General features: G+C 36.8%; 1 protein-coding gene across 4 annotated transcripts in view; it reads left to right on the top strand.

Moving 5' to 3' along the window:
- The window catches only part of GALNT13 (polypeptide N-acetylgalactosaminyltransferase 13), a 393,823-nt gene that overhangs the window by 248,548 nt on the left and 127,953 nt on the right, over positions 1-17,322 (top strand). For all 4 annotated transcript variants that reach the window (XM_023756129.1, XM_023756128.1, XM_023756131.1 and 1 more), the window contains exon 7: positions 2,620-2,800. In XM_023756129.1, the coding sequence (XP_023611897.1) occupies positions 2,620-2,800 (181 nt within the window). The remainder of the gene's footprint in view (positions 1-2,619; positions 2,801-17,322) is intronic.

Below are 17,322 nucleotides of genomic sequence, written 5' to 3'. Positions count from 1 at the left end.
AATGGTTTTACTTTTTTCTCCAATCATTGTTTCATGCTCTGAAGAACATTTCTTTCTAATCCCAATGTCATTTGGAACAGATTCTGTAGCTTTCTGGTCAGTTTAAGTTATTAAAAATACTAGTAATTTAAAGCTTTGGTTTCAAAAGCAATACATATCTCACATTCTCTTCTCTCATGGGGACGATGCTGATAGAAGTGCTTGGAAGGGTTTTCTGGGATGCCAGTCCCCCAGGGTATAGGATCAAATAGGAGGGCTAGAGAATGACAGGTCCTAACTGATATCATGCTTTATGACAGCTGCCTATTACTGTTTCAGTGTGGTTCCACTTGCTATTTGTGGCCACCATCCATATGCTAGTAGGACCAAAAGTCAGATAATCTAAGAAGGAGTCCACTATGTGTTCATCAAGGGGAAAAATTGTGATTTTCACCATGATACTTTTGAGGTAGCTACAGAAATATGAAGCATTTCACAGTGAATAAAAGAATGGATAAAAATGGAGGAAGGGATGCCCTGGCCTGTGTTCTCAGTGGTTAGAGCATTGACCCGGGCATTGAAGGGTCTCAGGTCCAATTCCAAGTCAAGGGCATGTACCTGGGTTGCAGTTAGATCCCCAGGCCGGTTGGGACGTATGTAGGAGGCAACCAATCAATGTCTCTCACATCAATGTTTCTCTCTGTCTCTCCTTTGTTTCTCCCCTCCTCCTTCCCTTCTTTCCACTCTCTCTGAAAACAATGGAAAAAAATATCCTCAGGTGAAGATTAACAAAAAACAAGAAAAATGGAGGATGGGAAACAGCCTATATCAATACAAATCTTATGTTAATTTACAGTGAGAGGAAACAGAAAAATGTTGAGTGGAAATTTGAACAGAGGAATGGAGTTTTTGTTGTATTTAGTGATTTTTTAAATTTGTTTCTATATTTTTTAACCTGTTTAGAGAGAGGACATTTTAGATGATACTAAGTGAAGATAGATATAATGTAGTAACGAGGGGAATGATTCGTGTTTCAGGAGAAGATTAAGGGGAGGACCGAACCAGTGAGGTCTTTAGGACACATTTAAGGGATGTGATCTAGACTGACGAGTATGAATTTGTCTCTGATGGGAGAAGGGTCAACTTCCTCTATTTCAATACTAGGGGAGAATGTACAGGTGTATGTAATTACAAGAAGGTTTATAGCTTCCATGCTAGAAAGATGAGAAAGTTACCAATTAGTTAAACACTTTGATTAATTAAGAATGAGCTATCCTGTCTTTTGAGAGGAATGGTAAATTCCATTCTTCTTTTATATTGCTTCATCATTTCACTGTTGGATTGTAACATCTTTTCTGTTAGCATTATACTCTTTAGACAGTTAGAAAATGAGAAAAGATAGCTTGTATATGTAACACAAAACATAGTTGATGAATACCATGTATTCTTGTATCCTAGTACATCTTGTCATTTAGCATCTTTCATTTTCTGGTAAAAATGAATATCTCATACCACTACCTAAGCCCAATAGCAGCCCTCTTCTAAGATGAATATTACTTGTGGGACCAATTGGAGAAAATGTTTTCTTTAAAGATAAGCAAATCTTCTTGAAATAAGAACATTTGTTACAGTATAAAACCAGGTCCTTTCAATTACATATAGCAATCACTATGACTTTATTTATTGGGTAAAAACTATATTACATATGTAATATATCATATGTATGAAATAAATATCTGAGTGTGTGTAGTATATGTATATATAAATCATATCTATATATCTATATAACATATACATATAATATCTGTCTATATTAAACACACACTATTAAGTATAACTTACCATTATACAATGTAATTGTATAGAAATAAATATTTATGGGTACTTTACTTAATATATAGCCTCAATTTCATAGTAAATCTAGGATAACAAGAAATACATTCCATATGTCTTCCAAGTGTTCATAAATTGAAAGGAGTGATAGTGGAGTAAACCACTGCTTACACTACAGTGCAATTAGTTCTTCATAAAAGCATTTTAAAATATAAAACACACATATTAAATACTAAACAGAAATTATCTTGGAGATGGGCTTTGAAGGATGCACAAATGTTGATATATAAAGGAATCCTAGCACATTTTAATAACACTAATAACATATCCAAAGGCCTACCATGCAGGAGATATGGACAACTGGGAATTAATGGTCATTTAAAATTCCAGATGGATGCAGAATAATACTAGTAGACTGATTTTCCTTCAAATCAAATTTAGTTATTGAACATGCATCTAACATGTACAAATTTATTCATTCATTGCAAATATTGGATACCAAATGCTATCTATTAAACAGCAATTAGATTAACTACTAGAAACTAAAAATTAGGTAGTCTAATAAAGGCACATAAAAATAATTGTCTTATTTCTATGATTCTAATGCTACAGTATTTAAACATATTAAGTAATTTCAAACTAAAATCCTTTGCCAAACTTTAGTATATTAGTTCTAAATTGTGTTCATCCAATGTTTGCTTGAACCATATAAGATCTGATGATTTTGCCTTAGCCTAAGCTTTTTCTCAGACAATATTACTGCATTATCTGCAATGACTATTCTACAACAATTGCTATTTCCCCCAGATTTGGCAATGTGGAGGCTCATTGGAGATTGTGACTTGCTCTCATGTGGGTCATGTTTTTCGGAAGGCAACTCCATACACCTTTCCTGGTGGCACCGGTCATGTCATCAACAAGAACAACAGGAGACTGGCAGAAGTGTGGATGGATGAATTTAAAGATTTCTTCTATATCATATCCCCAGGTAAACAATTCTGACAGTTTTCATTCTCTGCAGGAGAAAATATAATTTTAAGGATGTTGAATATGTGTTTCATTATTTTTGCTAGTTTAAATAAAATGTCATCACCATAATGTTGCAGAAAGTTGTGTTTGAGAAAGTTGTACTATGAAGTTAATTTTCACCTAAAATGAGAAACACTATACTGATCTCAGATGCCTAAGTATCCTTTTTTCTTTGTTTCTTTCTTGGCATAAGCATTATATTAGAAAAATGGAGCAAACAGTACACAGAGAACTCCAAATTTAATTAACATGTATCAGGTCAATATAAGAAATAATTTATTCTCAAGAAAAGGAAGCCTTTATTTTCTTGTTTCACATATAAAACTGACTGAGTTGGTAAGAAATTTTGATAATGTTTAAGTGGAGATGTTTTCTACTGCCTTATTTTCTTAAATAGCTGACTTGCAAAAGGTTAAATGACCTACAGAAACAAGATAGAAAATTATACAGATATTATTTTTTATTCTAAATACTTTTTAATAACAGTAAATTACTCATCAATAGGTATGTGAGAAAGCTTAATAGGGGCAATAAAATGTTATTCTACTTTATTACAGAGAAAAATAGATACAGAAATGGAAGTAAATTTGGGCTATCACTGGGTGGTGACATGAGTAACTTTATCCTTTTCCTTTTATTTCTCTGTATCTTCTAAATTTTTCTTATAAAACATTATTAATTTTCCATATAAAACATAAATTAATTTTAGTAAAGTATTAACAATTTTTAAAAAATTGAAAGTCATTACAAAAGGAAAGAAAGCCTTGTGAGAAAATCCCATTACAGGGTTTTGTGATTGTAATCAATTTTATTCTTTATAATTTTCTAGAATTTCTCCAACCATTATGTTACTTAAATTTTAAAAAAAATTACTCTGAGATATTACTTATTTTTTAAGGAAAAAATGAAGCATGAGAAGATACAAATAAGAAGATGACACAGGGTTGCCTTCCAGATCTCTGAGACACCAAAGCATAAATTAATATAACAATAAAATAAACTTTAATGTTCCGTTTTGATAGTTCCTATGGTCATCAATGTCATTGTTAGGAAACCCATAAAAATAACAAAAATCCATGCCCACATCCTCTTTTCTATATTTTAATCAACTAGAGGCCTGATGCACGAAATTCGTGTAAGGGGCTCAGCCCTCGCAGCCCCGGCTTCATCCGGAAGGTTGTTGGCTATCCAGTCTAATTAGCATATTATGCTTTTATTATTATAGATATTATAGATTACATGGCTTAGACAAGCCTGTTTTGTTTCTAGTTGACAGACTCTGATTTCTGAAAGTTTATATGAGGCTGTGAAACTCTTATAGATGTGAAGGGAGTGAGCAGGGTGAACTTCCTATGAAGATCGAGCATTACTCTGTAGAAAAGAAAAATGAGGAATGCATGTGTAAATGTGTGATTAGGAGAAGGACTTTTCACACATTTTCAAGGCTTCTTCTGTGTCAAGCAGCTATTGCCAGATACACTATTTCATGCTTAAATGTATTTCCCTTTACAGTGGGAAGCCATTCCAGATGTTCACAAACTTGAGTTCAGCAAGAGCATGTAAAATTCACAGCTAGGCAGTGGAATTTATACAACCTTTTCATTTTCTTTCGATGATCCTTTTTGAATATAAATCATTACTTGTAGAAATATATAAATTCAAATATGAAGAAAGGAGCAATGGAATGAAGAAGTATGTAATGTGTGATTATATACTCCTTACATTTAGGAATATAAGTAATTGAAATAATTGTAAATATATGTATTATATTCACTCTTGATGAATATTATTTGTAAAAGTGATGTGTAACTCTTTTGTGTAATTTCCCATTGAGCAAAAAAGGCAGATAAACAGTGGAACCATTTCTGAAACTAATAAAATGACAAGCTTTAGATTTTAAAGGGTAAAAAATAAAGCTTGCTGTCTGGAACTAATGACACCTTGTTACTCCATAGGGACTGAATATTCTGGAATGTGTAGTTTTTACATTACAATAAATACCACTAGGGAAGTTATTGTTCTTATAAAACGGGCTCATTTAAATCCAGAAAGGTACCTTGGAAAGCAGAGAAAGGGTATTTGGGAAATATGCTGGAAGTTTGTAGGAGTTTCCTAAGAGGCATTTATGCTTATGTATGTCTCAGTCACAGCATTGCCGAGCATGAAACCTGCCCGCTGTAGTGTGAGCAGAGAGAAAATAAAAAACATGAAACGTTAAATTGCTTCTCAGTGGAAAAGGAAGAGTAGTAAGCTGGAAACTGAAGTTGGATGCTTAAAACCAATCCAAAAACAGATAAAGTGGGTTGTATTAAAGCAGCCAGGAGTCTGTCATGTGAATGGTGTCTAGCCACCTAGAGTGGATAACTGGTGTCTAGCCATCTAGAGTGGATAACTATTTTCGTCATTACCGATGGCTTCTGTTACTCTTACAATCAAAATCTCAGATTTCTTTGTTATTGTCTAGAATTGTTGGGTTTCTATTTTTTAGGGAAGGTGGTGTGGGGGAGATTAGAGGCATATATACCCGCACATTCATACTGAGAATTATAGTATAATAGTCATAAGCACACACATATTTATGAAGAACTCTAAAAAGTTTATACTGAACTCTGTTTGATTCTCCTGAACCACCTTGATATTCTGGCTAAGGAAATTGTTCCTTTCTAGAAGCACCACCATGTATCAGTTAATTTGTCCAAGATGTTTTGTGAAGAGAATCCTATTTTTTATACCGGCACTACTCTGAATCTTATTTTTCACTTATGCAGTTATTAAAGATGCAATTTTTAAGTACTGATCTGTTATGAATTGAATTCTGACAACATTGCTTCTTTTCAATATGGTCTATAAAATATCTACTTTATTGGTTGGCTTCAGGAACACTTCAGCTCTTTCTCAAACTGGGTGTTCTTCCTTTCTAGAAAGTATGTTATTCCTTGTACTTTTGACACCATGGCCAATACATTATTACTCTGTATCATATTGTTTCACTTTTATTATCATTTCTATATCCAAAGTAGTTCAGATACATGCATTTTCAGTGCTTAGTAATTTCCTGTCTGTGTAGTCCTTGAAAAAAAAATAGGCTGAATAATTAAAAGAATGAATGAATGACTAAATGAATGAATGTTGAAAGGGAGCCACTTTCATTATTTTTATTTTTTAAATTCTCACCTAAGGATATGTTTTTATTCATTTTTAGAGAGAGGGAGGGAGAAAAAGAGAGAGAGAAATCTATCGGTTGCCTCCTGTACACACACCAACCAGGGATCAAAAGTACAACCTAGTTATGTGCCCTGATCAGGAATCAAACCTACAACCTTTTGGTGTATGGGACGATGCTCCAACCAACTGAACCACCTGATCAGTGCAGGAGACACTTATTTTTTCCTTTCTACTGAATTCTCCTTTGACATCTGGTCTGTGTCAGGGAATCCTATCTAATAATAGACAAACATGGTAATTGACCGTACCTTCGCTACACCTCCCATTGGCTAATCAGCGCGATATGCAAATTAACAGCCAATGAAGATGGCAGCTAATTTGCATACTGCAGGCAGGGCGGGGCAGCGCCATCCCACCTGCCATGCGGCCATCCGGGCCTGCTATCTGCGACCCAGGGCGGCGGGCGTCCCATGTGCGACCCGACCCAGGGTGGCCAGGCAGGGCAGCGAAGGCTTGAAGGCGGCTCCTGCCAGAGCGAAGGCCTGGGTCCTGGGTGCCGGAGGAAAACTAGTGCCGGCAGCCAGGGGAAGGGAAGGCCTATTGCATGAATCTTTTCGTGCAACAGTCCTCTAGTCTCTTCATAAGACTTTCAGCAAATGAGAAGCCTTTATTCCACCTCTCTGAGCCAATTCCTGGTTAAGGACCCACTGACAAAAGAAAGGTGAAGGGTACTCTTCTTATCAGAAAAGGCCATTCCAGCCCTGACCAGTTTGGCTCAGTGTATAGAGCGTCGGCCTGTGGACTGAAGAGTCCCAGGTTCGATTCTGGTCAAGGGCATGTACCTTGGTTGTGGGCACATCCCCAGTAGGGGGTGTGCAGGAGGCAGCTGATCGATGTTTCTCTCTCATGGATGTTTCTAGCTCTCTATCCCTCTCCCTTCCTCTCTGTAAAATTTCAATAAAAACATATTTTAAAAAAAGAAAAAAAAAAGGCCATTCCATTGGCTTACCCATGTACTTAGGGTTTTATGATTCCACCATAATCAGAGGCCTACACAGTAATATAACTTAAAAAATTTATCTTTATTGTTGAAAGTATTACAGATGTCCTTTTTTGCCCCATTGACCCCCTTCACCTCACACCCTCCCTCAGGCCTTCAACACACTATTGTCTATGTCCATGGGTTATGGGTATATCATATAAGTTATTTGTTAATCTCTTCCTGCCCGCCCCCCTTCCCTCTGAGATCCCTCAGTCTTGTTCCATGCTTCCATGTCTCTGGATCTATTTTTATTTTGTCAGTTTATTTTGTTCATTAGATTCCATATGTAAGTGAGATCATGTGATACATGTCTTTCTCTGACTGGCTTACTTCACTTAGCATAATCATCTCCAGGGCCCTTCATGCTGTCTCAAAGGGTAAGAGATCCTTCTTTTTTTAACAGCTGCATAGCATTCCATTGTGCAAACGTACCACTTTTTAGCCATTGATCTACTGATGAACACTTGGACTTTTCCAGATCTTATCTATTGTATATAGCACTGCATCAAAATAAAAAGCTTCTGCACACCAAAAGAAACCACCAATGAAATGAAAAGGAATAACACATTTGCCAGTGATACATCTGATGAGGGGTTAATTTCCAAAATCTGTACAGAATTCATACATCTTAACAAAAGGAAGACAATCAAATTAAAAAATAAGCAAAGGACCTAAACACTTCTCCAAAGAGGAATACAGAAGGCCAAGAGACATATGAAAAAATGGTCAAAGTTATTAATCATCAGAGAGATGCAAATTCAGTGACAATGAAGTATCATCTCACACCTATCAGAATGGCTACCATCAACAAATCAGCAAACAACAAGTGCTGGCGAGGATGTAGAGAAAAGGAAACCCTAGTACACTGTTGATGGGAATGCAGACTGGTGTGGCCACTATGGTGTAACAGGATGACATTTCCTCAAAAATTTAAAAATGGAACTACCTTTTGACCAGGGATTCTAGTTCTAGGAATATAGCTTAAGAATCCCGAAACACCAATCAGAAAGAACATATGCACCCTACAGTAATGTGATCTTATCTTCCAGAATTAATATAAAAGTCTAACAAGCACAATTTAGACAGATAATAATGTTTTCTGATAGAGTAGCATAAGAGTTGATAAACTTAAAATAAGATTATTTTCCACACATTGATTTTTATTTTTCTCAAGCCCCCCCCATTAATTTAAAGTTAAAATGGTATATATAAAAATGCATGTGTGAATTAATTTTATCTGATTTAAAAAAATATTTACTCTATAGCCTAATTGTTTTGGCCTGTACACATTAGCCATTGGCAATATTGGTAGAGTTGGCATTGTCTAGTTATGTCTCCTAGATGGTTATTAGAATGAAGAGTAGAAATACTTTGAAATAGTGCTGAAGCGTACGTGTTCAACACTTGTTTAGTTTGATTTTGGGTTGTCTTTTTAAGAATGCAGATACTATAGCATCATAGGTTTTTAAAGCCCCTTAGGCTCTTAAAGGGTGAGGCAGATTTTACCACTAGTTTGGCTGGCTGTTTCAGCTTAAGCCAATCCACTTGTTTTAGCAAATCCTTTGAAATGATGTGATGTAAGAAGACAACCACTCTTCACAGAACAGTCCGGGCTAAATGGCAACATTCTTTCCCTGTTGGTCACAGGTAAAAAGCTTACTTTCAGTGTAGTCACACTAACCATGTATTTGAAATGCTGGCTGTTCTATAAACGCATATTGATTTTCTTTCTTTGGGGAGGTAGATTTCTAAATGTGTATCAATCAACATGGAGATTAGAAGCAGCTGTTCTTATATAACCTCCCACTGTTCTTCCTTTTGTTAATGGACAGCTTGTGCTCTTGTTTTGAGCAAAAAAAAAAAATTGATAATCAAATTTAAAGACTCCCAAAACATACCTTGAAAGATATTTATGTGCAACTAGGAAAACAGCATAATTTCTTTTGGCAATATTATAGTATTTTGATCTGTATTCCAGGTAAACAGAAAGCACATATTTGCAGAAGGATCCTTGAACTTGTTTTGAAGGTTAACTGTCTATTTGTTAACCTTTTAAAAATCTTGGGAAAATCAGCTCATTTAAAGGTAGCCTTTATTAGCAGCATCTTTGGATCCTTATTAACATTAAACGCCTATATTCATTTCTATCTCTTGAAATTTGTATCTATAAAGTACAAATATTTTTCAGCATGCTGATATTTTAAAGCTACAGTATTTAATAACCAGCCCTTTGAGTGTAGGGCCTAATTTCTTTTACAAGTCATAGAACTGTGGTTTCAAGATGATTTAATAAGCACAGGATTTGATGTTTCCAGAAAAATGTGCAGCATGCACATTTTTTAAATAATTCAAGGATATCAGTTTTTGCTTGGGCTAACATGAAATCATCTGAAAAGAGTGCAGCACTTCTGAAAGTAAACTACATTTGTACCTATGAATTTTGAATTTTTATTTTTTAACAAATGCTTTTTCAGCAGCACACACCATGGTATCACTGAATGAATACAATATTATGAGGTGAAAATTTTAAATTATTTTGCTCTGCTATATTGTAAAAACACATAATCTTTTATCTGTGTGATATCTTGAAATGATAAATGTTGAAATAAGGGATGCCAGCTGTATTCAGCATTGTTGGTGTAATGAATAGACAACGTCTTTTCCTTGCTACTGTCAATCAACACTTTTGAATTCTTTAATTCTTTAAGGCATTGTGTCCATTTTTATTGGTATTTATGGATATTTATTTGTATTTTTATATCTGTGATATGTATCCGCACTCTGCAGACAGGGGATATAAACACAAATAAGATGTTGTCTTTGCTTTTAAAGAATGAACTCTTGGCCTGGGGCGGGCGGGGGGTGGGGATGGACCAGAAGGGTCAAAGGGGGAAATATATAATACTTTCAACAAATAAAGCTTTAAAAAATAAAAAAGAGTAAACTCTCTACAACATCACAATTAATTAGATTAAATGAAAAATAAGATTAAGTGCATAATACATGGGGGACATGCTGTCAAAATTAAAAGAGATACTTAATGTGAACTACCTACATTTTCCTTGATTCCTACTTCTCACTCATAAACTTCAAAGTCAAATGAGTCTTCAAGTCCTTTCTATTCTGCTTGCTGAGTTCTCTCAAATCCATTCAATTATCTCTATTCTCAGACTCTTCTTGCATCCAGATAACCTCAGGACTGCCCTGATGGCTCTCCCTACCTAAAACCTTGCTCATATTTCACCCAGCCCTATACTGCTGCCTGAGAACCTCCCTAAAAGTAAATCTCTGTTGATCTCTCACTTACCTAACAATATTTTAATGATTTCACACAAAGTCACAAATCTGTGTGATCTGGTCCTTTCCCAGTTTTTCAACCGCAGCATTCCACACACCAAAGCTCAATCCTGCTGTCTCCTGCTTTTAGGTTTTGCATATGCGTAAAACAGTAGGAGTTAATGAATGCTGTCACCTCTGCACAAGATACCTTCATCTTCCACCTGCATTAAAAATTCATGTATCAAGTTTGGTATAATTTCCCCAGGAACTCCAATGGCTCCCTGGAGTTCTCCCATTGTAGCATTTACACATTTTTAAAGTATTCATTTCTCCACTAATCTATGTGACTAGTGTAACTACACATTAGTCACATAGATTAGTGAAGGAAATAAATAAATAATTTATTTATTGGGTTTTGTTTTCAGAGTTCATTGTGTTCAAACCTGTTTTTATTTTATTACATACTAGAGGCCCGGTGCACAAAAATTTGTGCACGGGGAGGGGGGATTCCCTCAGCCCGGCCTGTGCCCTCTCGCAGTCTGGGACACCTCGGGGGATGACCACTTGCTGGCTTAGGCCTGCTCCCCGAGGGATTGGGCCTAAGATGGCAATCAGACATCCCTCTGGTAGCCCGGCAGCCCTCAGGGGATGTCCACTTGCCAGCGGGGAGCAGGCCTAAACTGCAGTTGGACATCCTTAGCGCTGCTAAGGAGGCAGGAGAGGCTCCCACCACCACTTCTGTACTGGCAGCCGTCAGCCTGGCTTGTGGCTGAGCAGAGTTCCCCCTGTGGGAGTGCACCAACCACCAGAGGGCAGTTCCTGCATTGAGCATCTGCCCCCTGGTGGTCAGTGTGTGTCATAGTGAGCAGTCATTCCCAGTCTTTCTGCTGTTAGGGTCAGTTTGCATATTACCCTTTTACTATATAGGATATAGGCCTGGTGCATGGGTGGGGGCCAGCTGGTTTTCCCTGAAGGGTGTCCTGGATCAGGGTGGGGGTCCCGCTGGGGTGCCTGGCCACCCTGGGTGAGGGGCTGATGGCTGTTTGCAGCTGGTCACACCCCCTTCAGGGTGGGGGTCCCCACTGGGGTGCCTGGCCAGTCTGGGTGAGGGGCTAAGGTCCATTTTCAGGCTGGTGGGCGACTGAAGCTCCCAACCTCTCTTTTTTTTCTTTTTCTTTTTATTCTGGGATTTCTTTGCCTTCTATAGCTGTCACTGGAGCTGAGAGCCAGCTCCAGCTCTGAGGCCCGGCTCCAGCTTGAGGCCTCAACTGCTGAAAGCAGGTATCTTGGGTTTGTTTGGCTTCTATAATTGAAACACTGTTGCAGCTCCAGCTCTGAGACCTCAGCTGACTGAAAGCAGGTATCTGGGGTTTGTTTAGCTTCTATAATTGAAACATAGTTGCTTTCGGAGCTGTTGCTTTCAGGCTCAGAGCCGGGCCACGGCAGGCGGGGAACTTTGGCTTCCTCCATCACTGGAGCAAGCAAGCCTCCTGTTCGCTTCAGCTGCGTGGCTGCCGGCCGCCATCTTGGTTGGCAGTTAATTTTCATATTGCCCTGATTAGCCAATGGGAAGCGTATCGGAGGTATGGTTAATTACCCTATTTGTCTTTTATTAGATAGGATGATGGAGGCAAATACTATATATGTCAATCACCATAGATATCCAGATATCCCCTTTCCTAAAATTGCTGTATGCAGTTCACATTCTTCTCTTATGTAGTTGCACATGTAGACAGATATATACACAAATATAAATAAATAAAGTTATATAATAGGTACTGTTTAGATTTCCTTTCTCTTAACATGTCATGCAGTGTTGCATATATATAATTCACATCGGATTGTATAATTCCACTTTGCAGCTAAATAGATTTATAGTGCATAGATCTATCAACACATATTTACCCATACCAGTATTGACAAGCATTAGTTTTCAGTTGTCTGCCATTGTAAAATATTACAGAAATATTTCTTGTAACCACTTTGTGAACCTGAGAGGATATTTCTAAAGAATAGTAGCATTGAGAAAGAGAGCTCACCCTAGCCAATTTGGCTCAGTGGATAGAGTGTTAACCTGAGGACTAAAGGGTTCCAGATTTGATTCCAGTCAAGGGCATAAAAATCAATGTGCCTCTCTCACATCGACATTTCTCTCTCTCTCTCTTTCTCTTCCTCTAACTTACACTCTCTGAAAATCAATTGGAAAACATCCTTGGGTGAGGATTAACAAGAAAGAGCTCTAGTGGCAAACTGCCTGGATTGGTTCAAATCCTGGCTCCATGTAACCCCTGTACTTAACCTCTCTGTACTGAGTTACTTTACTACAAAATTGCTATTATAACAATAGGGCCTTCTACATAATGTTTTTTAATATTTAAATGAAAACATATGTATAAAGCATTTATGATAATTGCTGGCAAATATTAAACACTAAACTTGTTATATATTTCTGTTAATAGCTAGATTTATTCATAGAAATAGATTTATTGGATCAATGCATATTCACACAAATATTATGGTAGATATTTTCAGTACTTCCATCTAAAAAGACTGTAACCATTATCACTCCCAGTAACAGTGCTTGAGCACTTATAGTATACTATCAACACTCTAGATTGTCCTTTTAGTTTTTGCATACATACGTGTGTGCATATATGCATATGTTTATTTATATTTGCATATATATCTTGTTTCCTTTATCACATTCCTACTAGGCATGAACATCTTTTTTGCCATTTTTTATTTGGATTTCTTCTTTTCCTTTCATCTTACTATTGCATAATTTTTGCTCTTTTTTTATATCTATAAACTAGAGGCCTGTTCATGAAAAGATTCGTGCAATAGGCCTTCCCTTCCCCTGGCTGCCGGCACCGGTTTTCCTCAGGCACCCAGGACACAGGCCTTCGCTGCTCCGGCCGGAGGCACCTCCAAGCCTCTCGCAGCTCTGGCAGCTGGAGCTGCCTTCAGTCTTCACTCCACTGCTTTGCGCCTGCGTATGCAAATTAACATCTTTGTTGGTGGTTAATTTGCATATCTCGCTGATTAGCCAATAGGAGGCGTAGCGAAGGTATGGTCAATTTCAATCTTTGACTATTATTAGATAGGATTCATAGGTCTTTTAACTCAATAGATATACAAAATGATCTCTTAAAAAGAAGTTAGCAAAATATGTCAGTCTTAGCCTTTATGACTTTTGGGGTTTATTTTTTGGTAAAACAGTCTTTCCTAAGCCTAGCATATTTTAGGTGCCTGAAATATTTGGTGAATGATTTAGGTTTCAGTTTAATAAAATGCATAATTTTTTTTCCCTTAGTACTCAGTGTTCTTTCTGGGCAATAAGCATGAACAGAATTTCAAAATCACATAACCCTCCTCAGGAAAAGTATTATTATCTCCATCTATGCAGCATAAATAAAAGTATCAGCTATAACAGTTAAGTTTTCAATAAGTCCATTAATGTGATTATATCACTTCCCATTACAGTAATTCTTTCTAAGTATCTTGAATGTATTTATGCTCCATAAAGCTGATAAGCAGATGGTATCAATAATATTTATTGAATGTTACAAAAATATTGAATTTGAACAGTAAGGAGTAGTCATTGAATCTTCAGAGGTTTTTTTTTATTAGAAATTCAGCAGCTATTTCAGATAAAACCTCTCAAATAATCTTATCATTATCAAATCTGGTTAGTTTTAAAGTATTTCTAGAGTGAGTAAATATGACAAGTTCTTCTATAGATTTATTCACAGAATAATCACCACCTTCTAGGATTTAGATACCAAAATTATACATACATCCAGTTTTTGCTTCTCCCTCACACAAAGCATGCATAACTTCAGTCTAACCACCCTGTGTGTACAAATAATGCAATATTCTGAAATTTACAATTAGTACATTCTACTTTAATTGGATTGTATTGGTCATAATTAATTGTATGATTTTAAGGCTGTTGAAAGTAAGAATTTTTAATGTTCTTCAAATTGGTGCAAATGATCAAAAACACTTGTATAAGATGCATGGATTTTTACTGTCAGGAGTTGGCTGAGTTTTTATTTGATGTAAGAGTATTAAATATGAATAAAACATGACTTAGGTACATACAAAGACTTTACCATACCTATGTTCATCCTGTCACTTATTTTTCAGAGTGCCCCCACTTTATTATTTAATTTTAGCATAATTAAAACTGAACAGCTTAAGAATTATATAACCAATTACCTGAAATTTCAGTTCTAATTCTTAATTGAATTGAATGGATCACTCTGACTCTTAGCAGCGCTCATCTACATAAAATGATTGGTTGTCAGGTGGTTACACATGATTGCAGATATCTTATTTCTAATACTTTCAGGCTAAGTCTCTAGTATTAGGTGTTCTGGTGGGTCATCTTTGCCTGATTTCTATGCTACACTCATCTTTTAACGATTTTAAATAAAGTATTTGTTTAAGTTCCAGAATTATTTATTTACACATGCTCTTAGAAAGGTGAGTAGGGTCCAAGATGACTTTTACAGAACTAGCAAACCCAATATTTTGTAGATACAAGAATGACACAAGATAGGTTAAATTTCCCAGATGTGCCAAATTGAGGTTCTTTAAAATGGACCCTTGCGAAATCAAAACAAAACAACAAAACTAACCTCACAGTCCTACCAGAAATCAAACTTGCCCTAGCCGGTTTGGCTCAGTGGATAGAGCATCGGCCTGCGGACTGAGGGGTCCCAGGTTCGGTTCCTGTCGGGGGCATGTACCTTGGTTGCGGGCACGTCCCCAGTGGGGAGTGTGCAGGAGGCAGCTGATCGATGTTTCTCTCTCATCGATGTTTCTGACACTCTGTCCCTCTCCCTTCCTCTTTGTAAAAAATCAATAAAATATATTTAAAAAAAAGAAATCAAACTTAATGACAGGTTACCTCAGCATTCAAGTAATTTGCATTCCCTTATAGTAGCTATCCTTCAGCTTATTATCACAAATTACCTAGAAAATAAACATTCTATTTTTATTACGTATCTTTATTCAATAGTATTATAAATTGTTGAAGAGAGATTTTCAGCAAGTCCCTGGTAGGAAGGAAGGCTGGGCAATGGATATAGGCCAGGATTAAAAAAAGTACGTCAGGTAGACAGGATGAGGGCTTTGCAAAGGGAAGGAGAAACAATTTCTGCAAGGTAGGGTGTCTGTTTAACAAATAGATTTTTTGTATAATTTTATCAGAAGCAGTGTAATATGCAGTAGTTACTATCAGTGTGGAATTACTATGCTTAAAAATAGATAACCACCATATTGATAACTGTCGGTCTGCGAGCCCCTGATGTGAGAGTGCTGTGTGAGACCATGTGCACAAATACACATAGACTCATTAACACATGGTTATGTAGATATGAATGGGATGATTCAGCAGCACTCATAAGGAAGTATATCTTTCTCTGACTCAGTACTCTTAAATTGGGGCAAGGCACAGGGGCAAGAGCCAAAACAGAGAGGACAAGAGTCTTGCTCTCAGAAACTAGGAGAACAATTAAGTAGGAGTATAATTGGTATTAGTGACAGCCCTAGTTGGAAGGAATCTGACTTAGGTTAGGAAGCAGTTTCAGAATTGTTAATACCATTTTTTTCTTTGTCTTTTAGTCCTTCGTAGTTTTATCATTGATCCCTTGTCTTTAACATTTGTGGTAGTAAGTTCTTAAAACAAAAACATTGTATTATATCCCATGATTCTTTGGGTTAGAAGTTCAGGCAGGGCTCAGTGGGATGATTCCTCTGCTCCATATAGCATTGGCTGAAGTCACTCTGTGGTATTCATCTGGCAGATGGGCCAGTCTGGAGTTCAAGGTGGTTTCTCTTGCATATCTGATACCTTGCTATGAAGGCTGAAAGGCTGGGCTGAGCAGGGATGATCAACCGAAATGCTTGTCTCAGTACACAGATAATTTCAAGGAAGCTGTCTTCCCTGCAGTGGTTCTCAACCTTCTGGCCCTTTAAATACAAGTTCCTCATGTTGTGACCCAACCATAAAATTATTTTTGTTGCTACTTCATAACTGTAATGTTGCTACTGTTATGAATCGTAATGAAAATATCTGATATGCAGGATGGTCTTAGGCGACCCCTGTGAAAGGGTCATTCGACCGCCAAAGGGGTCGCGACCCACAGGTTGAGAACCGCTGCCTTAGAGCAAATGTTTCAAGTGGCCTAAGTAGAAGCTGCAAGGATTCTTATGAGAATCCCAGAATATCCATTAGCCACATTCTATTAGCTAAGAAAATCAACAAGACAAACTTAGAATCAAGGCGGAGGATTTTAGACCCAATGTTTCAAAGGAAGGAATAGCACAGTATTTGTGACTATTTTTATCATAATGTTCCCCCTAAATTTCGGGTAAAGAGAGTTTAGTTTATCATACTTTTTGGTTCATGGCTATGCCTTCTTTATTTTCCTTATTTTCCCATGATAGGCAACCATTCCAATTTGCTCAATATGTATATTTCATTTTAATATTTTATTGAAAAATGTATATTGTTTGAGGTTATTTTTAATTAGCATAAATGGTTTTGAGTTTTCCGTTCTTTTTCTTCTCTTTATAACCCAAACATTAGGGTTTTAACACCCATTCCTTGTTTCTAAACACACATCTACATGCTGCATAGCACTCCATGGTGGCCATCCACTGCATCTTAACTATTCACCCTCTCTGCCATGTGTACTCAAAGCAGCTCCAACTCCCTGACACCATTAATTTATTAGTTTCTGATTATTTGATTAACAAATAATATCAGATATTATTTTACTGTGTGCTAGGTATTCTATATGCTATCAACACACATGCTTTCATGGACTTATATAAGAATGGGAGTAGTAAATTATACCCAGGATCAAAATTTCTGGGACATAGAATTTTGTAAGATGGTTTTGTAGAATCACAGCAGGTATCTTCTCCCAGGTGCCTGTTAACTTTGTCCATGTTTTTTTCATTAAACAGGATTCATTTTCTTT

This window comes from Myotis lucifugus, unplaced genomic scaffold (genome assembly GCF_000147115.1).
Source record: "Myotis lucifugus unplaced genomic scaffold, Myoluc2.0 scaffold_89, whole genome shotgun sequence".
NCBI lineage: Eukaryota > Metazoa > Chordata > Mammalia > Chiroptera > Vespertilionidae > Myotis > Myotis lucifugus.
This window is presented reverse-complemented; position numbering and strand designations above follow the sequence as displayed.